General features: G+C 45.6%; 2 protein-coding genes across 4 annotated transcripts in view; one reads left to right on the forward strand and one right to left on the reverse strand.

Moving 5' to 3' along the window:
- Nucleotides 1-2,404: 2,404 nt before the first annotated feature.
- ARSG (arylsulfatase G) overlaps nt 2,405-24,595 on the forward strand; it is a 119,822-nt gene continuing 97,631 nt past the window's right edge. For 2 of the 3 annotated variants that reach the window (XM_079965473.1, XM_079965475.1), the window contains exon 1: nt 2,405-2,620. The gene's annotated coding sequence lies outside the window, so the exon portion shown is untranslated. Of the gene's footprint in view, nt 2,621-19,269; nt 19,393-24,595 lie in introns of those variants that run through there. The other variant, XM_079965474.1, reaches the window with a different exon arrangement.
- Nucleotides 8,652-22,838, reverse strand: SLC16A6 (solute carrier family 16 member 6). The gene is made up of 6 exons (XM_079965507.1): nt 22,356-22,838; nt 18,803-19,044; nt 17,273-17,416; nt 16,384-16,512; nt 14,069-14,896; nt 8,652-12,260 (listed from the first exon to the last, which is right to left on the reverse strand). Exons 2-6 carry the CDS (start codon nt 19,035-19,037, stop codon nt 12,022-12,024), a joined length of 1,575 nt encoding a protein of 524 aa, XP_079821633.1. The 5' UTR covers nt 19,038-19,044; nt 22,356-22,838; the 3' UTR covers nt 8,652-12,021.

Genomic DNA, 24,595 nt, shown 5'->3' on the forward strand with positions numbered 1-24,595 from the left:
GGCAGCTGCTAAAATGTGAGATGATGATGAACGAATGAATGATTTGTTTAGTTCTTTCGTTAGAAACTAAACAACTTGTCCTTAAAAGTTTAGTGAGTTTATTTTGTGAGCAAGGTTTCCCCTTGCTACTTACTTTAATTCTTTGTTCTGAGCTATCAGAGAAAACTCTATAAAACATTTCAAAATACTTCAGCTACGTTGAAATCCAAAGAACACCAGAGATTCATACTTGTCCCCCTTTTGATTGGCAATCTTACCAATATCTACCTGCAGGACAGTTGTGTAACATTTACATACCTTGAAAACCTGGAATTCTAAAACAAGCAATGGCTCTTTGGCTCAGAGTGATGTACACAACTTTTTTTTAATTAGAGAACATTCATACAATATAGATGGATCAAGTAAACCTTAGCTTTTCATTGCCTCAATTCTGTGAGTTACCTATTATAAAGCTAAAAGTCAGTGAGGTTTCAGCAGCAATATCCATTGAAATCAGCATTTAGTTTCAAATGAATGTTTATGAGGATTGATGTGTCCTTTATCTGAAGGTAGTGGGAATTTTCCTTAAGATGAGCAGACTGAACAGACAACACTGCCTGTCTTGAATCCGTTAAACTAAAACATACAGGTACATAGTGTTTAGCTATGCAATCAGTTTAAATTCTCTAATAGTTGGAGTTGTTCAGAGAGTTAAGGATTATTTTTACTTATATGAAAGATTCATAGTCCACCCTTCATTGTTAATATTATTTATTTGTTTGTTTATTTGTTTATTTATTTTACCCCGCCCATCTGGCTGGGTTTCCACAGCTACTCTGGGTGGCTTCCAACAAAATATTAAAAATACATTAAAACATCAGTCATTAAAAACTTCCCTAAACAGGGCTGCCTTCAGATATCTTCTAAATGTCAGAGAGTTGTCTATTTCTTTGACATCTGATCAGAGGGCGTTCCACAGGGCGGGTGCCACTACAGACAAGGCCCTCTGCCTGGTTCCCTGTTTGATTTGTGCTCTATAATACAAACTCTATAAAAATTCTTTTTAAAAAAGCATTAAACCATTTCTATTAATTTTACAAATAGTATTCCATAATTAGATTGGGTCACAATTCAGGGAAAGCCTTCTTGAACAAAAAGATCCTCAACAGCTGCATAAGTATCAAGACACTGCATCTGTCTGATCTCAGCTGGTAACCAATTCCAAAGGGCTGGAGCAGCAACACTAAAAGCCCTACTTCTAGTACAAAGTAGCACACTTCTGGGGCATGTGGTGCTCTCTGCAGTGGCTTATCTGAGCAGCACCCAGCAGGGATATACAGTGGTACCTCGGGTTAAGAACTTAATTCATTCCGGAGGTCCGTTCTTAACATGAAACTGTTCTTAACCTGGGGTACCACTTTAGCTAATGGGGTCTCCTGCTGCCGCCGCGCGATTTCTGTTCTCATCCTGAAGCAAAGTTCTTAACCCAAGGTACTATTTCTGGGTTAGCGGAGTCTGTAACCTGAAGCGTCTGTAACCCGGGGTACCACTGTATGGGCAAGATAGGGTTCAGCTATAACAGATCAAAAAAGGGATGCGGGTGACGCTGTGGGTTAAACCACAGAGCCTAGGACTTGCCAATCAGAAGGTCAGCGGTTCGAATCCCCGCGATGGGGTGAGCTCGTTTTTCAGTCCCAGCTCATGTCAACCTAGCAGTTCGAAAGCACGTCAGAGTGCAAGTAGATAAATAGGTACCACTCTGGCGGGAAGGTAAACGGCGTTTCCGTGCGCTGCTCTGGTTCACCAGAAGCGGCTTAGTCATGCTGGCCACATGACCCGGAAGATGTACGCCGGCTCCCTCAGCCAATAAAGCAAGATGAGCGTCGCAACCCCAGAGTCGGCCACGACTGGACCTAATGGTCAGGGGTCCCTTTACCTTTATAACAGATCGAAGTGTCTCTGCCTGCACTACTTTGATCAATGATCAATAGAGTAAGTTGCACTTACGCTATCCTAGGACGCACTGGTTATTTGGTAACAGTGTACAGCCCAATCGTATGCATGCTTGTAGGGATGTAAACTCCTGTCAATGACTTACTCCTGGGTAAACGTGCACAGGATCGTGCCACAGTTTGCAAAACAAACAAGAGGCGCGCTGGAAGCAGGTGGTGCGTATTAAAGTGCGGGTGGGCGTGGCTGCCTTCTCTGCACTGCGCCGCAAGTGGCTGATCCAGGAAGTGCCCGCTGCACGTGCGCTGAGGCACTCGGATCTCGCCCCGGCTGCAGCCTGGCGCAGCAAATAGGTACGCGGACAGCCGGTCGAAGTGCCCCGCTCAGCTTTCGTGCCGGAAGCAAGATCCTGGAGCATGAGGGCAGCGGCGTTGCGCAGGCCGCGGCTTTAGGAGATCTCTCCTGCAAAGCTCCCACGACCACTTGCAACTCGCCTTGCCCAAAGGCGTTGCGTTACGCGGAGCGATGCGGATTTGCCGAGCTCGGGAGTTTAGAGGGAAGGTCCCCATTGGTCCAGGATCGGGGAAAGGGGCGGCGCAAAGCCCGCGCTCACACGGGCCGCGAACCGTGCAACGTGCGAGTGAGCGGCGCCAGCAGCAGCAGCGGTGGGGTAACTCAGCGACGCAGACCTGTGAGTGAATTGCCCCTTTGGGGCAGGCTGTCTTTGCTGGGGGTGCGAGCGGGGATTTGCAGATTTTGCAGGGGACAAGCCGGGTGATGGGTGGGACCGATCCTGAGTGGCACGAGCAATTTAGCAGCCGCCAGCCTTTTCCGAGGGAGAGGGCGGTTTTGGAAGTGACTCGCAAACAATCGGGGAGGGATGCAGAAGGAAGGGTCCGGTCACCGGATGCAAAAGAGGCCGGGGGCTCCCGCACCTTTGCTTGGGTGCAGGGGAAGGGAATTTCAGCTAGCGTTGCCGTGTGCTGCAGGCTACACCTGCTCCTATTCCCTCCTCTGCACGCAGCTGTTGAAGGAGTCGGTGCCCTGGCCTCTTTAGTATGGGGCCAGCCTGAGGAAGGGATGCATCGAGATATCTACCCCCAAACAAAGCTCTTGGGTTTTTGTGGCAATCCAGGGGATCATGATGTTCTGGGGATCATGATGTTCTGGTGGGGGGGTTCAATAGGATTGGGGTGGCAATGTGTAGCCAGATCTCCTGCTTACTCTTAAGCAAGCTTCGCCAACTCCAACTGGGGGGCGTGGAGGTTTCGTGTCCGCAATCGCTTCAAAATCGTCGCTGGGGATGGGAGCCAATGGAAGGCGGAGTGCGGCGCTTCCGGTGCAGGGCGGCGCACTGGAAATTTCCGCCGCTGCGCAGCCTGCCTGGGAAGCCATGCTTCTCTCTGCCCGCCCAGCTGGCCCCGATGCCCGGCGCGTGGAGGGCGGGGCGCAGCTCGTGGTACGTAGCGCGCTGGCGTAACAGGAGGGTTCCCTTACCGCCCCCTACTTTCCCCGCGTGGTTTTAGGGGGTGTTTCCTCTCCCGTCCGCCTCTGACAAGGAAAAACAGAAAACGTCACGTTGAAGCGTCCTGTTGTCGTGCTCAGGTTGGAGCAGAGTCAAGTCAGCCCCAAATATACTCTCTGCCGACTGATGCATTAAGCTGGTTTTCTTTCTTTTTACATACATAGATCTGGATACAGTGGTACCTCGGGTTAAGAACTTAATTCGTTTTGGAGGCCCGTTCTTAACCTGAAACTGTTCTTAACCTGAGGTACCACTTTAGCTAATGGGGCCTGCTGCACGATTTCTGTTCTCATCCTGAAGCAAAGTTCTTAACCTGAGGAACTGTTTCTAGGTTAGCGAAGTCTGTAACCTGAAGCGTCTGCAACCTGAAGCGTCTTTAACCTAAGGTACCACTGTAGATAGATATGGTAGGGCTGTGGGTCAGTTACAGAGCAACTGCTTTGCGAGCAGCAAGTCAAAGTTTTAGTCGTGTGGAAGCCACAATCTAGTGCCACTCGCCTTCCATTCTGCACCATAGCTGTGGCGCAGCGCCCCACAAGGATACACGCCCGGTGCGACCGAACCGGTTGCATTCCCCTAAATCTGCTCCTAGGAACAGGGCCGGCCCACCCACGATGCAAGGTGAAAGGACCACCTTGGATGGCGAGATCTACAAGGGCAGCAGACCCGGCCTCCAAGGAACACATCACCTGCTTCTGCAGCTGTGGGGCACACCGCTGCCACCTCCTCAACAACCCCCCCCCAAATGCCTCTACAGTGACCTCTTGGAGAACAGGAGATGCTGCTGGTGTCCTCCCACCTGAAACCTCACTCCCTAATATTCAGGTTCTGCGCTAGTATATATATATACACATGAACATACTAAAATGGTAAGGAACTATGGTGTAACTGATCTCTGTCTGAGATCAATATTTGGTAACTTCTTTTCTACATTGCAACCAGGAAGTGAAAAGTGACAGCTGACAGGGCCAGTTTAATTGGTTTGTACAAAGAAAGCATTCATCTGTATATTTAACTCAGCCCAGGGCTGTTTCGTTTGAGGGACCCGTGAAATTTAGGCTTTTCCTGCCTAATTCCTGGCATGAGCTAGTATGCACTGCTCGTTATGGCCTTCCACAATGTATTGTATTGTCATTATAGCCTACACTATGGACTAACGTGTTGCTGAATTGGATGAAGTGTTTCCCCCCAAAAACCTAGCTCTGTTTTTATTCAGCTGCAAATGCTTGCCAGGCTTGTTCCTGAAGAAAAGGTGAATTCAAGAGGAAAATGTTAAAACGAAGTATTGCTTGCCACAAAGGAAAAACAAAAGCAACATTGGATTTTATTGAGACCTGCCAATATGGCCAGATCCTGGGAAACCCCACGAAACTAACAAAAAAAGCAGGTTTTAAAGTAATCCAGCAGGGTTTGGGCTTCACTTCTGTCTTGGTGGGCTTGCTTGGCATTGGGGGAAGATTCTGTATCTCAGTAGCGGAGCACGTACGTTGCATGTAGATCAGTGGCATCTCTAGTTTAAAAGGACCAGGTAGTAGATGATATAAAAATACCCTTGCCAGAGCCCCTGGTGGTCTGGGCTCAGAGCTGGTTTTAGGGTAACGTGACTGGTACAGCTTGATTGCCGCACTGCAGGGGTGCCACAACAATGCAGTAGAATGGAGTGGGGGGGGGTTTACAAAATTTTAGCGTCGCTGCTGAAATTTGAGAGCCGAAGGTTTGCCACTACTGGCATAATGGGGCAAATAGCCTGGTCTGCTACAAGGCAGCATGTAATGTGAAGGTGTGTTATTGAACCCTCTGGTTGCGGAGTGTGGCTTTTTGAGGCCAGCCATAGCTCATGGGTCTACCGGTCTTGATCTGCTAGATGTGGGGAGGGATCTCTGGAGGGACCAGTGAAGTCAGTAAAACTTAGTTTGGAGTGAATTGGCAGCCAGTCCCCCAAGAAAAACTCTGAAAGCTTGATGGGATAGATGAACTTAGATGTGATAGTCAACCAAGTTTTATTCAGAGTAGACCTGTTTAAATTAATGGATCAAACTCTGAGTAAAAGTTAAATTCCACCAAGGGTGTGTATGTAACTTCTTACAGCCTAAAGAATATTCTTTGTATTTGTGGTGCCCGCAACATGTATTAATATAAGTAAATATTTTCTAGAACAGCACACTAGAGGGAACTCTCTAGCCTCTTTAAAGCAAAGCCTGCTCTCTCTAGCCTTACACCCTATGTGTATTTAATGAAAATTTCTGCAAAGCAAATACGTTTGAAAATCTTTTTGTAATTAATGTTCTTTTCCCCTTCCTTCCTAAAATTCACACCTGCATACTAAAATCTGCCGCACATTTAAAGTTTTAAAAAGAATGCTTCAAGTGAAATGAATATTTTGTTAAGGCTTTAAAGGAACAACCTTTTATGGAATCAAAGAATTGGACAGGATACATTTTTCTTGTTTTAGAGATGTGAATAAGCACTGAACGTTCCTTAAAGGTAAAGGTAAAGGTACCCCTGCCCGTACGGGCCAGTCTTGACAGACTCTGGGGTTGTGCACCCATCTCACTTAAGAGGCCAGGGGCCAGCGCTGTCCGGAGACACTTCCGGGTCACGTGGCCAGCGTGACATCGCTGCTCTGGCGAGCCAGAGCCGCACACGGAAACGCCGTTTACCTTCCCGCTGGTAAGCGGTCCCTATTTATCTACTTGCACCCGAGGGTGCTTTCGAACTGCTAGGTTGGCAGGCGCTGGGACCGAGCAGCGGGAGCGCACCCCGCCGCAGGGATTCGAACCGCCGACCTTTCGATCGGCAAGCCCTAGGCGCTGAGGCTTTAACCCACAGCGCCACCTGCGTCCCCTTACAGTTATGTAAATACAGCAATTTGGTTATGTAAATACAGCAATTTGGTCTTGGGATGGGAGCGCCACTAGACAGATAAAGCTACCCATCAACCAAGTTTGCACATCTGTTCCCCCTCCCCCATAATATAGATTTGTTCCCTCCTTTTTGAATGAATGAGAACATCCTCCAATCTGTGTGTATGTGAAAGCCCCTCAAAGCCTGGAAAAATGCTCCTCCTCATTTTCAGACCTCTACATCTCCATGATACCATTGAGCATATGGGGACTGTGAATTGGTCTGCTGTAACTAATAAGACGCAGGTGGCGCTGTGGGTAAAAGCCTCAGCGCCTAGGGCTTACCGATCGAAAGGTCGGCGGTTCGAATCCCTGCGGCGGGGTGCGCTCCCGTCGTTCGGTCCCAGCGCCTGCCAACCTAGCAGTTCGAAAGCACCCTCGGGTGCAAGTAGATAAATAGGGACCGCTTACTAGCGGGAAGGTAAACGGCGTTTCCGTGTGCGGCTCTGGCTCTGGCTCTGGCTCTGGCCAGAGCAGCGATGTCACGCTGGCCACGTGACCCGGAAGTGTCTCCGGACAGCGCTGGCCCCTGGCCTCTTAAGTGAGATGGGCGCACAACCCCAGAGTCTGTCAAGACTGGCCCGTACGGGCAGGGGTACCTTTACCTTTACCTTTAACTAATAAGAATGCAGACAGTTTAATAAGGACTTCTCTGTATTAATAAAGACCATCACACTTGATTATGTAGTGCTTCTAACATAGAAGCCATGGTGCAGTAATCCTCTTCATCATCACAATTCAGTGAAGCAGGTCCTTTGGAAGGAAGGGAAGGAAAGAAATATTACCAATAATGAAGATAGCAATCATTCTTACTATAAAGATAAGAAACTGAAGGTGGCAGCTTGTGACTTGCTGAAGATGAGCTAGCGAGGCCATCAAAAGCGGGTGCTTCAATCAAGTGGCTAGCAATAGGTGATCAACAAAAGGATGCTTGGAAAACAAATCTTTTCCCCCAAAGGATATTGAGGGTTGGGGGAGAAGCATTTTGTTTAGTGGCCAAACATTTGGCAGTCCCATGCATATGCTGTACACCTATTTTACTCCAACCAGAAAGTGCTTCTACTTTGTAATGCCGTTATTAGTGTTACAGCTTTATAGTATGGGGGAAAGAAGTTTGATGCTTGTACAACCAATCTAGAGTTTCATGTTGTTAACGGGCATGCAGCACTCATGCACAAGTGGATTTCCCCATTCACTTAAACTCTGCCTGTGCAGAGTTGTCCACTTAAGTGAAGTGAATGCGAGTGTCTTTGTGGGTGGGAGAGGGGTGTGCGTCTGCTAGAAGTTCTGTACTCTGGCGGGGCCATTGGATTCACTTTTGGCCAGAAAAAGTAGCCGAGCTGTTCCCCTGCTTGGAGTGACCCCTCCTGTGACAGGTGGTTGTGACAGCTGCGCCTGATAGCTGGCTGATACTTGGCGGAGACCAAGGTGTGGGATGGTGAGAATAGAAGTCGTCTCATTGTGGTAGAAACTTCAGCTTAACTTTGTTAGATGAGGCGGTTTTAGGCAACTTCCCCTGCCAACATACACATGTTGAAAGAATGTGTTTGTGGGGGGTTTCTCCAGCTGCACACCCTTTTGGAGTCAAGTCTAAGAACCACACTGCCTACATATTCATAGTGTGTCAGAGGCATGCGTTACAGTGTACATGGATCCTTTTCCATGTGAGGAAGGATCCCGAACCAATCCGTAACCTGCCTCATGTAGAGATGCTCTGCATGCGTATCTATTTCTTCCAGTACAATACTTTTTGACCGGATGATGCATGACAGATGGCCATCTAACCTTTGCTTAAAAACCTCCAAGGAAGAAGAGTCCACCAACTTTCATGGGAGTCTGTTCCACTGTTGAACAGTTCTTACTGTCAGAAAGTTCTTCCTGGTGTTTAGATGCAATCTCTTGTAACTTGAATCCATTCGTTTGGGTCCCAGCGTCTGGAGGAGAAAGCAAGATTGCTCCATCCTCCATGTGACAGCCCTTGTGATATTTGAAGATGGCTATCATATCTCCCCTCAGTCCCCTCTTATCCAGGCTAAACATACCCAACAGCCATGCCTTGTAAATCTTGGTTTCCACCATTTATCATCTTGGTCTCCCTCAGTTTAGATACTATGTTGTGTTCACGGCAGATCAGATTTCCAGAGCTACCAGAGCTCGGGCCATTTGTGTGTTTTAGTGTTTGTGAGATTGCCGTAGGTTTTTAATGAATAAAACTTGCTTGGCTGAAAGGCACATGGGAAGACGGAGGAGTAAAGAGGAATTATTAAACTGAAACATGAAGGTTGATTTCTTAAAAAAAAAAAGTTTATTGCAAAATTCAGTGTTTGGTAGCACTTCCAGAGTTCACTAATTACAGTACAGAACAAACCAGCAATCCATGTTATATTCTGATTTTGGATCTTTTGTGCACACAAATATGCTCTTAGTCATGCTAATATAGTATGTACTTGGAACAATAACTTACGATGTGGTCTGTTATACACATATTATTTAGTAATGGAAATCCTTGTATAAAGAAGAAGATACAGTAGAACCTTGTTAAACTGCAGGACCAGCTAGGTTTTCCCCACAAACACAGAATGTGCTCCTTAACTGTTTTATCTTCAGCAAAGTTGTAACAGCAAAAAGTACTGTACTGAGGTCTTTTATTACGGAGATGTCATTAATTCAGCCAATTAATTTAGTACAGTATGTTAACTTTTCTAGAGGTATAGTGACAAATAATTCATAAGGTAAGCTTGCTAAATAAATAAATAAATAACACATTTTTGCAAACATAAGTTTCATGTTTCATGTTCATTTACTTGCTAGTTCCAGAAAAGTGACCCACCTCCCCATTGGGGATGGTGCATGTCTCCCACTTGCGGCTGCAATTTATCAAGGTTCTGCTGTACATTATAAAGTGCTGAAGTTATTCAAAGCACACTAAACTGCAGTTGTTTTCATGCAGTTTTCATGCAGTGAGGGAGGAGGGTGGATTGCAAAAGCCACTTGTAATGATAGAGCACCCTTCCCCGTGTTTTTTTTTTTTTGGGGGGGTGGGGTGGGGAGCAGCTTAACATCCTGAATTGAAATGACTCAAGTGGAACATACTTCCAAATAAGTATGCTTAGGTTTCAGACTGGTACAGTGGTACCTCCGGTTGCAGATGGGATCTGTTCTGGAGGTCCGGTCGGATCCCAAGGTTTCCACAACCTGAGGACCCCTTCTGCGCATGCGGCGAAACCTGGTAAAATACTTCCGGGTTTGCCGCATGTGCATCCCGAAGTTTACGTAACCAGACGGTTACGTAAAGGGAGGTACGACTGTATTTCAATGTTAAGGACACTTAGTTTGCAAGTATGTTCCACTCTAAAGATCAACCAGCATCTTCGTAAATGGGTTTGAACCTTAAACACATTGAAAGTACAAGGACCTCAAAAAATGTATTCGGGTGCCAGTGGTTGCTCTCTTTTAAAATCGGATTGTCCCTCATTTCTATGGCTGACAATGCATAAGCATCTTAGCAGAGCAGTCAGCATACAATGCCACTTCTACTGAAATACTGAAACGCATTTGAATCTGTACTGTGTGTATCCAGGACCAAAAGAAACATTTTTATTTTCTCATTTTGTCCCCCTGAGTTGTCTCATTGACAAAAAAAATTGCGTAAAAGTGGGACAAGCAAGCTTGTGTTACCACTGATAGTTATCTATTGAGTGTAAGTGAATAGCTGACATGTTGCCTTGTTTAATCATTCCCTTTCTTTACACATAATTGACTGTTAATGGGAAGCAAACCCAACTCTGCAGCCAATTGAGCATCCAGGGTGGTGGCATAATCATTTTTAGGACCAGTTATTTGATGCCTGTGGCAGCTGTTGAGTACACTTGTTAATAAGAATTACACTGCAAGTTTCTTTTTGCTTTAGGTTCTCTCTAGTGATCCGTGTGCAGAATTTAGCTGTTGTGAACATTCACAAACACATGAGACGCCAAGGCCCAGCTCATAACGTTTGGCTCCACGTGATCCCCGGTTTGCCTGCTTAGGGGCTCATAGCCCAGTGTGAGTTGCATGATTGCCATGTGTGTGCTCATGACTGCTCAATACAGGGACAGCTTTCAGTCTCGCAAATGGCAGCACTTTGGCCTGTATGACACACACACACACAGTCAGTGCTTCCATGCAGTTCAAGGCCCCATACAAGGCAGTGTCTGTAGGCTTGAGCATGTCTTGCACCACCTGAGAATGTGAAACCTATATACTTTGGTGCAAGCCTGGCTCAAGCCTACAGGTGTAGGGAGACTCACTGTGAGAGCTGAAGGCCTGCTTCACAACATACAAAAGAAAAGGAAAGGAAAAACAACCAACATACAGTAAAAAGAAGGTATTGTCTTGAAAATTCTCTCACTAGATTCAGCAAATTGTTTAACCACTGGGTTCAGTTTTACTCAACAGCTGGAACTATGATTCCTGTTCAGGACTGAATTCAAGAACAGCATGTTTGCGTGCCTTGTGTTTTAAAATAGTTTGTCTCGAAAAGAACAGATAACACTGCTACCTACACCTTTAAAAAACCCATATCAATAAAGTTTTACAAAATATCAATGCATTTAAAATACCTGTGAAAAGTGTTAACCCCCTACCTCCCCACACTTGCCCATACAGACATTGTCTAATAGTCTTAAAATAAATAGGTAATTTTATTTTATATTTTTTAAAAATGCAATCAAGTTGGTTTATCTAACTACCAAAAGAGAACATGACTTCAGCAGTGCTCAGAGGGAATCCCCACTAAATTTCAATGAGATGGGAAATCTTAATGAGGGACCAGGAAGGGCTGGAGCAGTAGTCTTTTGCCCTGCCAGTTTGGGGGTAGAAGAAGAGGACCATGGAGTATGCAAACTCCAGAGGGGTCTAGCTCAAGTCCCTCTCTGCAAAACAGGCCAATTTAGAATCCAGTAGATCCATGTCTGGCCCAGTTCTACCCCATAGGGATCCTGTCCAAACTATAAATGAGCACAGGATTCCAGCCCTAAGGTTGCAGTTTGTATGCCCACTTATAAATATGCCCTATTGAAAGCACTGAAAAGTTCTGAATAAACATACATAGGGTTGGACTGTATCAGCGTTAAATCTGGAAAGATAATGGTCCCATGAAATATCCACAATAACTGGCCATAAAAATAGAATAGTAACCTCCAACTTCCCAACCTACATGAAGTTCAAACAAGTTTTAAAAACAAAACCCTGTTAATTCTCTTCGATATATCATTTAGCTCAACCCCCTTTACCCTCTCTGAAATTAGTATCTACTAATTAAAACAACTAAAAAGTTCAAAATAACTTGTTTTGTTACAAGACACATCCTTGCTCTTTGTCTAATGCAATAGTTGGTTTCTTCCCCGTGATTTTGGAATTGGGAATACGATAGCTTGAACCACAACTTCATGCTAGATAGGAGTGCGCTTAATGGAGGTCAATGGTGGGGGGCATCAGAATTTGTGGTGTTTATACAAAAAAACTATCTTAACAATAAATCTTTCTGAAAGGGTTGATAGCATCTGTTCACATTTATGATTTTGCATTCCCTTTAAAGTGTAGATTTGAGAAGGTGGATCAGGGCTGACGTGCTTTGCCCCCCCAATCTAAACTGTGTGTGTGTGTGTGTGTGTAAAAAAATATTCAGGCCACGCTATCACTGCTTCTTGAAGAATCCTCGTTTCTTCCAAGATCAGGCTCTATAAAGTCTTCTGGTACATCCTGCAAAGGCTTTGACACATTCTCTTCTACTGGGTCCTTCTTCCTTTGACGTACCTTCTTGCAAGGCCTCACCAAAGAAAGGAACACGGCAGCCAGCAGCATCCCAGCAGCACAAGAATAGAATGCAGAGCTATAGTTCTTTGTGGTATCCACTAACATACCTATAAGGGTGAGAGGGGAAAATATATATATTGCAACATCATGTCAAAAGCTGCGTTTTGTACAAGCCTATAAAAATCTCTTTGTACAAGTTCATTTTAAAATTTTGCAAAGTAGTCCAGAGCTGTAGCTATGGAATGCCCAAATGATGTTTGAGGATTTTATGCAAGAGCAATTTAACGGAAGATACTAGATATTATTATTTACTATACTAGATAATTTAAAGGAAGATACTAGAGGAAAACACTGAGGGAGAAGTGCCACTTGTGCATAAACATCTCCCTCCCCCCTTCCACATAGCATTAACAATAATGATAATAATAATAATAAATAAATGTACCCCGCCCATCTGACTCTGGGCAGCATCCAACATATCCAAAAGCATCTTAAAACTTTACACTTCCCTCATGCCATATCCCTTCATTTGCAGGGTTAGAGTTGCTGGGGGCGGTTCTGTGGGAGTAATTTCTGAAGCTACAAAAGATGTTTATTGCAGCCACTACCTTCCCCAAATTACTTAGAAGATGGGCTTGCAAAAATCATTGGAAAGAATGACCCTTTTGACTAAAGTACTTCCCAGTAAGTGTACTCTGGATTTCTGCCCATGATTTCCTATGACTTCATGCTTGTAAACAGTTTTCGGAATGTTGTTGCAGTTCCTGAACTGCAGTTCTCAAGCGAGCCTTTTGCGAGGAAGGTAATTAAAAGTCATTCTTAAAAAGAGTATTACCCCCCAGTGAGAGGCTTTCCATGCATGTTGTGGTAGCTATTAACAACCACATAGAATCACGGCTGTCTAGGATAGACAAGTTTTCTTAAGGAAGAAGAAACTACTAAAGGAAGAGGACCCCCCCCCCTTATTTAATGTCTACTTGGAATAAGTAAAACGACACATTGTTTATAGCATCTGTGTCTTTCAATCAAATGTGTTAGCTGATGCCCTTCTCATAAGCCTTGTGCATCATTTAGACCTTTCCCCTTCAAAGAGATTGAAGGGCCCCCCATGACCTATCCCCTCTTTGTTCTTTGCTTACTTGCACTTGAATTGAAAACAAGAATGGCCTTGGGCAGTCACCTTCTCACCTGATTGTCAATTCCCACCATAATTCTTCTGAGGAGTAACACACAATAGAGATTCTGAAGCACATTGTAAATTAAAAGTACTATACAATCATACCTCTTGTTACATTTGCTTCAGGTTACGTGTTTTCATGTTGCGTCCCGTGGCAACCCGGAAGTACCAGAAAGGGTTACTTCCAGGTTTTGCTGCATGCGCAGATGTGCAAAATGACGTCCCGCGCATACACAGAAGTGGTGAATTGCGACGCACGCGTGCGCGGGTTGTGTTCCTTTCATGATGCGAACGGGCCTCCGGAACGGATCCCGTTCGCAGCCAGAGGTACCACTGTACTAACAACAGTGCCAGCAGTCAAGTTGTCTTTTTGTCTATCCTTGGAGATGGCTGAAATGTGTTGCGGGGAAGGTTTTTCTTTTCGCTTAGGTGTGAGCTACTTAGTCTCCAGCGAAAGGTAACCTGGATGGCAGTAATCAGGCTAATTTATTTAAGGGTGCTGATGGTAACTTGGTTTTCTGGAAAATGTGCATGTGCTGTTGTGTAGTGTCTTCTTCCAGGATGCAGCCATTTCCAATTGCTAACCTGCTAGTCACTGTTTTCCATGAATGCTCCCACATCTTTCTATTGATCTCACCCTTAGCTCACCTCTAGTTGTTTGAAAGCATTTGTTCCCTTTCCCAGTTGTTACCTAGCTAGAACAGAAGTTAAGAACAGTTGGGTGCATCTCATTTTTACCTGCAAGGGGTGGTCCAGCCAACCCTGATAAACTTTGAATAAATACGTAAACTCCCGCAGCAGAGGACATCTTCTCTATGCCGACGACGTCATCTTCAGCCAACATAGGGATGTGTGTGCCTGCCACTGTCCCAAGCATGAACCCGAAGTAAATGCTACATATCATTAGTCCCCAAAAATTGTATGCAAAAGGGAAGGCAAAGAGGGCAATATCCAGCAGAATGACACAGATGAGTTCAATGTAAATTTTTCGGATAGGCTTTTTGTTGAGGACCCAGCCGGCGCTGATTCTGCCAAAGACCTCGGCAATTGCCATCGCTGAGAGTATGTATGCAGAGTGGTCCTTGTTTATTCCAAGGCTCCTGCTAAGTGGAATGATGTATAGGGAAGGAGCAAAGAATCCCAGAGTAGCAAATAAACCAAAAAGTGCATAACAAATAAAGCCATGGTCTTTCATCACAGAGAAGTCTAGGAGTTGAGGTTTTGGTTCCTTGGCAGGGATGCTACTAGCTTCTATGAGCACCTCTGTGATTTCCTTTGGTGGTCCCTCGCTTTTCAGTTCTGATTTGGCATCTCCAGGCGTGTTGCGAAGTGAGGTAGTTACTTCTACTCCTGAGTCAATGGAATCTATGGAGGTGCGTGTCTGTTCATTTTCAAGCATGTATTTTGTCTGACTCTGCTCTTCTGCTGCCGACACACTCACTTCTTCCTGCACTTTGATTATGATGGGCCGCAGCAAGAATCCACAGGCCACAATTCCAAGCTGCAGTAGGCCAACAAACAGGAGGCTATGCCTCCAGCCAATGTGCTCCTTCAAAGCAGTGATAGCTACAGATAAGAAAAAGTAAAACACATCTTTCACTGATGGAACAGGAAGCTCTGATTTACAAAGGTAACACTGAGGCTCAAGTTTTTAGGGTCAAGTTATGCCCAAACTTGTTCATAGTGTCTCCTACACACTTGACTCAAACATTTGGGACCAGCTTTGGCAGTATATGAAGCAGGATCTAAGATATAAGAAGATGTTAACAAGGAACGAGGTTTCATGCACCGCCTGGCCTCCATATAACAAGCCATTTCTCACATATGCTATGCAGGAAAGCAGGGATGGCAACAGTACATATCAGGTCAAACTAGGCACAGACATTGTCTGCTTGTTAGGGGGTAATCTAGTGCAGAGGTCTTACTTTCCCAGGTATGTTAACCTACACCCTCTGGAGAAAGAGATAGGGAAGGTATCTTTCTCAACCGCATCAAGACAGAAGGCAGGCTCTCCCTTATTCTACAACACAGCTGGAGATGACGCAGTTTAAAGGCAAAAGGGAGTTTTTAGAATGGCAAAAGGACTAGGAGAAAGCACAACTTATCTTAGCACGTTTGAGAAGGCTTGATGTAATCCAGCTTTTTGAGATCTCAGGTTTGGGATTTCTCAAGTGAGAAATCCTCTGGTTTCCATATCAAATAACGTTTCATATAGGCTCTGCGTTATTCCAATGTAGCTGGGGTTAGCGCTTAGCGCTAATTTTAGCTTGGAAAAAACTACTGGGAACCCACCAGATTGTATGTCATCGGGTTGCTATGCCCTTTAAAGTTTATAAAAATAGTGCTAGGCTGAGAGTGGGGGCATGGGTTTGCCAGTGGTGGTGGGGGGAATAGTCTGAATTCAAATCTAACAACCAGCAGGATAGAACATAATTACAAAGATGGGAACTTTGCATTTTCTCTTCTGCATGCTTTCAAGATATAAAGGTGTTGTGGTTATATTTATCCCCCATTCTCTGTTCCCAACAATGTATTTTTGCACCTCCACACCTGTGACTTTCCAACTGACTGTTCCTGGGAGTCCACATAAGAGTGGAAAGATGATTTGGCTCTAGCAAAGGACCATGCCTGACATATATCTTCTCTTGACCGATTTCCTCCCAAAGATGTAACAGTTCTTTAATGGAGGTACAAGGATATTAATGATCTGTGCTTTGGTGACTTGATATTCTGAGACTGACTGCAGAAGGCATTTTGGCTTCAGATAAGAGTTCTCTGGATTCCTGGCAAGGAGCAAAATGACCCACTGAACCATTATAATCTGAACTTTGGGGAGCCTCCACAACCAGCTCAGAATTTGTGTGCTGGAACTAGCTGAAGGGGTCCAATTTCCTCTACACCACCATGCCCAATCCCTGGATTAGATGGCCCTTAATCAAACATTTGGTGGGAGTAAGGTCACACCATTAAGCCAACTGAGCTGTTTTAACATGTATTTAAAATTCAAGTTAACATTGTGATCATGGGAAAATCTCAGAAGGGTATTTCAGTACCTGGTGCAAAAGAGAAGACAGCAAAGCATTCTCCTGTGGAAGCTACCGCTGTGACTAATGAACGCTTCTTGTCAAAGTACTGTGACAGAATGGTGACTGTAGGCAGAAAAGCAAGGCAGTATCCTAAGCCTATAAATAAAAGCCAAACAAATGCTATTAGTGCATGACAATAGCGGAATTGCAGACATTGGATGAAACCATTTCATTAGTGTGTGGTTTTTAAAAACCACTCACTCTAGACCAGGGGTCAGCAACCTAAGGCCTATGGGCCACAAGCAGCCCACAGGGGTCATTTAACCGGCCCACGAGCCACCCTGAACCAAGCTGCCTGGTCAGTGAGTCCCTGCGCTGTGCTAAACCGTGCAGGGACTCGCTTCCGCAGCGCCAGAAATAGTGTCTGTGAATGTGCAGACACCAAAAATCGCGTCTGCGCAGACGCAGACCCCAGAAATCGCATCTGCGCACACGTGATCTGGCCCATGGAGGTATCTCCGCTGGACTGAACCGGCCCAGGCGAGGTAAACCTTGCCAACCCCTGCTCTAGACATACCACCCACAATTAGTGATGTGGCTTGCTAAATATTTGCAAAGTTGGCCATTTCTTATTAACAGCAAGCGTAATTTTTCAAGCTATTTGAATGCATCATACCAGGCTTCTGAGTGAGGTTATCTGTTTAGTTCTACCCATCTATGAAGTTTCCATAAAGCCCAATAACTCCACAAACCCAAGACCCACCAAGAATTAGTATTAGGAGGTGGTTGTTTTTGCAAGATTTCTTGGCCATTATGAACCTGGAGGACTTCCAGCCCTGAATATAAAACATTTTTCTTGGGGGGGGGGGGAGAGATAACTGGCAATTTCACTAGACGATGGACCATGTTAACTTACCTGAGACTATGCCAATGGAGATGTACATTTCGACAACTGTGCGTGCAAAGCAGCCTGTGACCATCCCAGTACTGATCAGTAAACCTCCAATCACCACCACCAGGCGATGACCAAAACGATTAGTCAGTACTGTAGAAAGAGGAGCTGCAAAAGAGGGAAACAATTTTTTTCCAACATGTACCTCTTTCAAATTACAACAGCGACTCCCATCATATGCAATAATAAGCTTTGCTGGCTTTTTATTATATTACAAGTGGCACTGTAGTATTTATCTTGCATAAACCATGGGTTGGTGTTAATTTAAAAACAAAGGGCCTAGCTGCTATTTCCTTTGTAAAAAAAAATGCTTTAGTTTTAGGCAAATTCCAGGTTGGCAGAGCCCCAATTAACCCCCCGGCAGACCTTTGTATTAAGTATGAAATAGCTGACACCATGTAGGTCAATGTTCCAGTGATTCAATTTCAGTTCCATATTTGCTTTTCTTTGCTTTTCCAGAGGACCAGTAGACAAGGGGCTCAAGTGAAATTTGCCTTCTGTCAGTAAACTTGAATTAAACTACCATACAGAGCAGATGCTAACACACATAAATGGAAGGGAGACTGTTTCCCAGAAGGTTAACCAATGTGATTTAATTAACTCGAAAAAACAACTGTTAATGTCAGAAACAAGCCTTCATTGTTCTGGTCCCTTTTTTCAGACTTATCTTCCCCTAACCAAAGAACTGGTTTGATTGAGTTGCCTTCTTGGGATAAACACTAAGGAGCAGTGTCTGCTGGGAGGAGATTCCTCTGTTCTAGCCACACTGAAACCAGCTTTGTCCTTCACTTTAACTCTCCATGCATTACAATAGTGGAGGTGGAGCAAAAGTATATTGTGCCCAACTCTTAACACTACTTTCTACATCTTCTCTCAGATTATCTTGCCCTCTTGGTCCCTTCACTCTCTTTAACATTTCTTTCCTTTTCTGTTCTTACAGAAGGACTTCTAAATCCTTGGAAGTGTCACAACTGACCTTGAAAATTAAGCAAAGTTGTGTTCTTATGCATCAGCTTTAGTTGTTAAGCCAGCCCTATAAATGAGGGGAGTCTGAGAAACGGAGGTTTTTAAAAGTACTCTCAATCTGTGTGTGTAAACAGGGTGTCCAGTGAACCTCTGTGTGCATTTTGCTTGTCAGTGTCTGCCAACAATTAACATAGTACGTGGATACCATACATACAGTTTCTTGGTACTTATGTAGGACTGCGATATATGTGCAAAATTACAGCCCTACAACCACACGATCCTAAGAGCCCAGACTTCTACAGAGTGAAAAGGGATAGCTCAGTCGGTAGAGCATGAGATTCTTAATCTCAGGGTTGTGAGCCCCAGGTTGGGTGAAAGATTCCTGCATTGCAGGGGGTTGGAGTAGATAACCCTCATGGTCCCTTTTGCTCTACAATTCTGTGCTTCTATGAAATAATAGGTAGGCATGCTTCTCTTTGCATAGGGACCGGGCTCTCAGTTTAAACACAAGAGGTGCTGCATGCTCACCTGTAAATGTTAGTACAAAAACACATATTGAGATAATCCATGATATCCTACTGTTGCTTTCATCAAAACTTTCCATTAGGTCTATAAAGAAGACTCCAAAAGACTTGATAATGCCGTATGTCAGGGCTTCCACAAAGAAGAAAGCAAAAGCCACAATCCAGCCCCATCCTCCATCAGGCACTTTAGTATAAACATTGGGAGCAAGGCATGACATTCTTGTTGCTTTGACAGTCATTTTTAACCTGGAATGACAGGGAGAGACAGAAACAGAGCGAGATCAGCACATTTTCTAAGAACATCTCATATGTCTGCTTGGAAGTAGGCTTACTCAATTCAGTGGGGCTTACTTCCTCCTAAGCAGGCTTGGGATCACAGACCTTGTTACAAAAGGTAACTTGTCTTTTCCATCTCACACAGATTTTCTGCTGCTTCGGGACCGTATCCTAATGGAAGCATTTCCCTTTTAGGATAAGATCGAACTAGTTGAATCAAGAATCAGAAAAATATGTTTCATCGTAAGGACCAGCTGGTTCCATTTAAGAACAAGCAATTAAGAAGCAGTCATCTGACTTAAATACAGTGGAAAGGAGGTAATTTAGTGAAAAACCCATGACAGACCCAAAGGCCCTGTGAAATTTCACAAATGCTGTGAAAGGGTTCTCCCAAACTTGCAGTTTTGCATTGCATAAGCAGACAGATGGCAACCCCTAGAAGGGACTCTGCCTTCCTTCCATCCTTCCTTCCAGACTTGAGTTCTGTCGCAGCCCAAGCCTATCTATGATTCTAGTCAGCAGTTGCACATGCTAAGGTTTCTGGGTGATGTTGATAAAGGACCTACATTGAGCTGCTTGGTGTTGACTCCAAGACAACAAAATCAAGCCAACTTGTTTCTTGTGCAGCTGCTTTATATAACCCAGGTTTATTTGGATCCAGCTAGGGACTTCCTCATAGCCATTTAGGTTTTCTACATACTGCTAAAACTTTTGAGGTAACTTTTTTTAAAAAACCAAAAATAACTATGCCACTATTGTGCATCACATGCATCCACAAGCTAGGGAATTCAGACACACTTGGCAAATCTCCTTAGTTCATGTTAGAAACTCAGATATATGAGTAAATCTCCAAAGGGCACCTTAAACCTAGGTTGCGGTCGCCACAACAGAATGTCTAGGCTCCATTTTCCTCCAATGGTGTTCTTAATTATTAATAATAATTTCATTTCTATATGACTTTATATTTTAAAGAAATAATCTCAAAGCAGTTAAGAGAAGAATCTTAAGTGGCACTTTGCTTTCCCCCATATTTATTTACCTTCTTAATTTATATAGCTGCCCCATAGCAGAAGTACTCTAGGAAGCCAGTGTGCTATAGTGGTTAGAGTGTCCGACTAGGACCTGGGAGATCAGTTTTCAAATCCCCACTCAGTCATGAAGCTCAGTGGGTGATTCTGGGCCAGTTTTGTGATCATCTTGCTCCCAGGATACAATGCAACCAAATTTGTTTTCAGGGTAGTAAATAATTTTCAGAATGCTCTGCAGAGACACTCGCTATAGAACAAACAACCCTACAATTAACTTTCTGCATCTGACCAGGTAGTCATAATTGAAGGGGGGGGGGACTGGTTCACTGTTTTGGGATTCTTCAGTAATTTACCTTTCCTCTGAATGTCCTTAAGCCGTAGTTTCCTAGAGGTAAGGACTGGTTTGTGTTATGAAATATTGGGGAGGGTGGAAGATGTCCTTCGGCAAACCTTCATCTTGCCTCACCTCAACAGCTAGCATTTTTGTTCTTATCAGTTTTACTCATTTTAATTACTTAGAAAAGTCTGTACATGAGTTTTGAAAACAATATCCAAATGCTCCCATTGTGTGGCAAGTTCTGCTACACAATTATAACTGTTTCAAGTTTAACTGTATATAATATGTAATTGTTTATATATAATATATATTTTATCTTCTAGTTCGTCTAATTGTAATGTATGCAGAGTACGGTGTGTCTAAACCATTGAGAGTATCTTCAGTGGGTTTAGTTAGACATACCTTCATTTGCCTAGGATTGGGCTCTGTTGATTCTTTTAGTGGTAGTACTGAAATATCTAGTAGGTTATTTTCAGAATTGCTTATGGAGAGAATTTTAAATGCATTAAAACATGGTCAGCAACTATCTGAAAGGTTATTTTCTAATAACTTAAGAATGAATAATATTAGCCTTTAAATGAATCCCATTGCATTGTACTTCTTTCACCTGGAGACTATAACTGGGCTGTAGATTGGAGGCAGTTTTTGAACTTGAGTTTGCAAGAACCAAATTAAAGGAAGATTATCTTTTATCCATTCATCAAATCTGAATATATATCAATGCCACCCTGTAGTACATCATTAGATGCAAGGCCAGTAAATGTATAGAATGCTTAGTAATATGCAAAGAATTAACTAGCTAGGAACAGCAGTTGCTATCTCTAGTAATGCCTGCAGTGCGCAGGTGCTTATGAAATCACAGGACAGGACAGTCTATTCCCCAATGATCTCGTGTTTGAAGGAATCTGAAGCCTATTTTTTCAACCACTCTGTGTAAAATAAGAGCAAGAACTCTTTTCAAATTGCAGTCTTGATGCAAACTGGCTAAAAATATCAGTCCGATAAACCATATCAAGTCATGTTAGCATTGCAACAAATCCTCTGAAATACTGACTTGCAGATGAATTTTTCATCATGTGGGGCAGAAGGAAAAATACATTCATGGACTGCATTTTCGCTGTGACTGTGTAACGTGCTTGGCTATACAGAAGTTAAAGGCAATACACTCCGGTGCATCTGCAAGGCAGGTCTGGTTTTGAGAAAATACACTCTCTCATCTCTGCCGTGCAGGACAGGCTTAGATACCAGTTTGATCCGCTTCTGATGAGTACCGTACTGTGAGTCCCATTGAGGGCATTCCAGCCTCCTGCTGCTGCTCAAGCAAAGACCCGACTACAGCCTGGGTAACAGAACTTAAGCAGCATGCCAGGCTGAATCAGGATAGGATGATGCCTGCAGAATTTGCAGTCAGAGAGAGAAGCGAGGGAGACACTTTTGGCGCCCACATTGCGCCATGCGGTTATCCTTAATCCGGTTCAAAGCGCCTTGATACCTTGTTGGAATGCAGAGATGTCCAGGTCTATAGCGTCGCATAAACAACCCCAAGCTAAGTTTCTTTAAGGAGGGGTGGTCAATGACGAGAGACCATACTATTGTGTGCAAAGAGGTTCCTCTGGGAGTGGGGAAAATGCCTTCTTCTGAAGGGGAGAAAAAACCCCAGCCCCCTCCAACCTGAAGGGATATGGATGAGAAAAGAGCCCATCTACTTTACTTGTGATGCAGGAAGGCTAAGCCCTCCATATGTCTGCATCACTTTGCACATCACAATTTAGCCGGCTCCTCCAGAATGGGCCACTTAGTCCCCCCCCTTAAAAAAAAAGAGTATGTTCAGCAAATAACGTGTTTTTTTTTTAAAAAAAAAAAAGCTACAGCAGCAAGACAACCAAACTTCAGTGTCCAGAAGAAAAGCCACTTACCGAGTCGGTAGATGCTGCAGCTGCAACTTGGGCAGAGGAAACGGAGGAAGGAAAAAAAAAAACGATTCCTCCCCGAGCTGCAGAGAAGTGCAGCTTTGGCCTATGACCCGGTCAGTAACATGCTGAGGTGGCCTGGGAACACGCCTCAGCTTCGAGACCCCTTTTGGAGAGGGTGGAGCCTGTGCCTCAGACAGACCCCTTCGCTTCGGCGGGGAAGAGAGGAGCAGGTCGCTGCTCCCCCACCCCCCGTTACCCGACGCAAGGCTCTCTCCGCCGGTGCCAAGGCTGCCCCATGCCCAGCGGGGTGCACCGTGGGGCGCCGCTCCTCGCCTGCCTGCCTGCCTGCCTGCCTGCCAGCTAGCCAGGCGGGCTCCCTCTTCGCACCCCCACCTGACTCTCCTCCGCCCGGTCCCTCTCGCAACTGCGGCAGTGCTGCCGCTGTGCTCGAGCTCAAGCTTTTTATACCGGCTCGAGCCGGTCTCCGCCGGCAGACCCGGCGCGCGCGGCAGCAGCAGCAGCAGCAGCTCAGCAGCGCCATGTGCGCGCCGGGCCCGGCTTTGCAATTGCAGCGGAGGAGGGGCGGGCTGCTGCTCCCGCGTGCTCTGAGGGGAAGGCGGGGCGGCGCAGAGGCAGGGGCGCGCGCCGGGCGGCGGCATGGGGGTGAGGGCGAGAGGCGCTTCAGATAGCGCGCGGGCCTCTGCCACGTCCGCTTTCATGTCGCGCCGCTTTCCCTCAGCCCTTGCCGAATAATTTGCGCCGCGGGCGTTTGAGGCGCCTGTTCCAAGTAGCCCCTCTCCACGAAGCAATGCCGCTGCCTCTATTTCCCCTTCCCCCAAAAGTGGGGACATGATAGTCGACCGCCTCTTCGGCCGAGTTTGGGGCAACGGTTGGAGAGCTCGCCTAGCCAGAGTCCCTCACTAGAGCCACTGGGCATCCCTTCCACCCTGTGGGGAATGGACATCATGTGTCACCTCCTCTCTCGCCCATAATACGGACTAGCATTCGCCCCCTTTGCTGTGCCCTGTAAAGGATGCTTTCCTCTTAACGTTGGTTTTTCCTCCTTTCTTGGAGCCTTTGAGGGGGAAAGAGGGGAATCCGCTCCCTAACTTCGCCCTGCTGGGTCTCTGGAGTGAGGTGTCCAGTTCGAGTATTGCAGGGATCGGTGTGCTTAAGGCAGGAGGAGAGCCACTCCTTCAGCCAAGAGGAGCGCGCCCAGTTGGCCAAGTCTGCGCTGTAAGGTCCCTTAAGGTGAACTGCGCCGCAGGCACGCAAGGCAAGCAGCTTTCTGCTCGCTGCAAGCCGCCTGGAATCGTCTTCTTCCCCGTTATCTGCACGGATTTCTTGCTCTCTCTCCCCCCCCCCACCTTGTGTTCTGCATTTCCCTAAGAATGTGCGCGCGTGTACATCTTGTATCGGGACTTGGGAGCCGCTCCGTGCGCTCCTTATTGGCACTAGGGAGAGCAATGATGGGCTTCATGTTTATTCCTATGCTTCCCTATTGAGAGCAAGCCCTGGATGAGAGTTAGATCCGCCAAGCATCCTCGACGGATGCTGCCCGTGCCGGAGCCCCGACGTGAGCGCTTCCCTAAGGAATTAATGCGGAGTCGCTCGCTGCTTAAGTGACAACAAAACGCAGTTCTGATCCCCCGCAGTTTCAAATCTATGGGGAGAATTTCATAATGGGCTTTCTTGCAGCTCCGCAAGACGTTTCCGACTCCAGTGCCGAGCAAGTCCTGTATAAAGGAATTGCAAACCCACAGCTTCCTTGGGGTGGGGCTTCAAAGGAAACCAAGTGCTAGATTGCTACCCTAAGGGGCTCCAGGACTTATAATGAACTTTTTGTGTACGCGCGCCCCTCTTTCTCTCCCAGCAATTTTTTGTTTTTGTTTTTTTAAATTCTGCCCCCATCAATGACAATTGTATTACGCGCGGGACCCGGCGAGCGCCTCCTAGCGGCTGCATTGCCCGGCGGCGCTGTGTCGGGCGCGGGCGCCCTGCTTGGCGGCGGCGGCGGCGCGAGCGCGTTCCACTTTCCCAGGTTCGAGCTCGTGCCGCTGCAGCTGCTGCTGCTCGAGCCGATCCGGGCAGAACAGGTTTCTGCCAGTTTGGGTGTGTGTCTGGCTGTTGCTGTGTGTGCACACACTAGAGACTCGTAATCTCCCGGAAGCTGAGCTCTCCTTGTTGTATTGGGGGAATGCTGGTGACTCAGTTGGGCTGGCTGGCAGTGCTTTGCAAAGCGC

Source organism: Podarcis cretensis (genome assembly GCF_951804945.1).
Source record: "Podarcis cretensis genome assembly, chromosome: 2".
Classification (NCBI taxonomy): domain Eukaryota; kingdom Metazoa; phylum Chordata; class Lepidosauria; order Squamata; family Lacertidae; genus Podarcis; species Podarcis cretensis.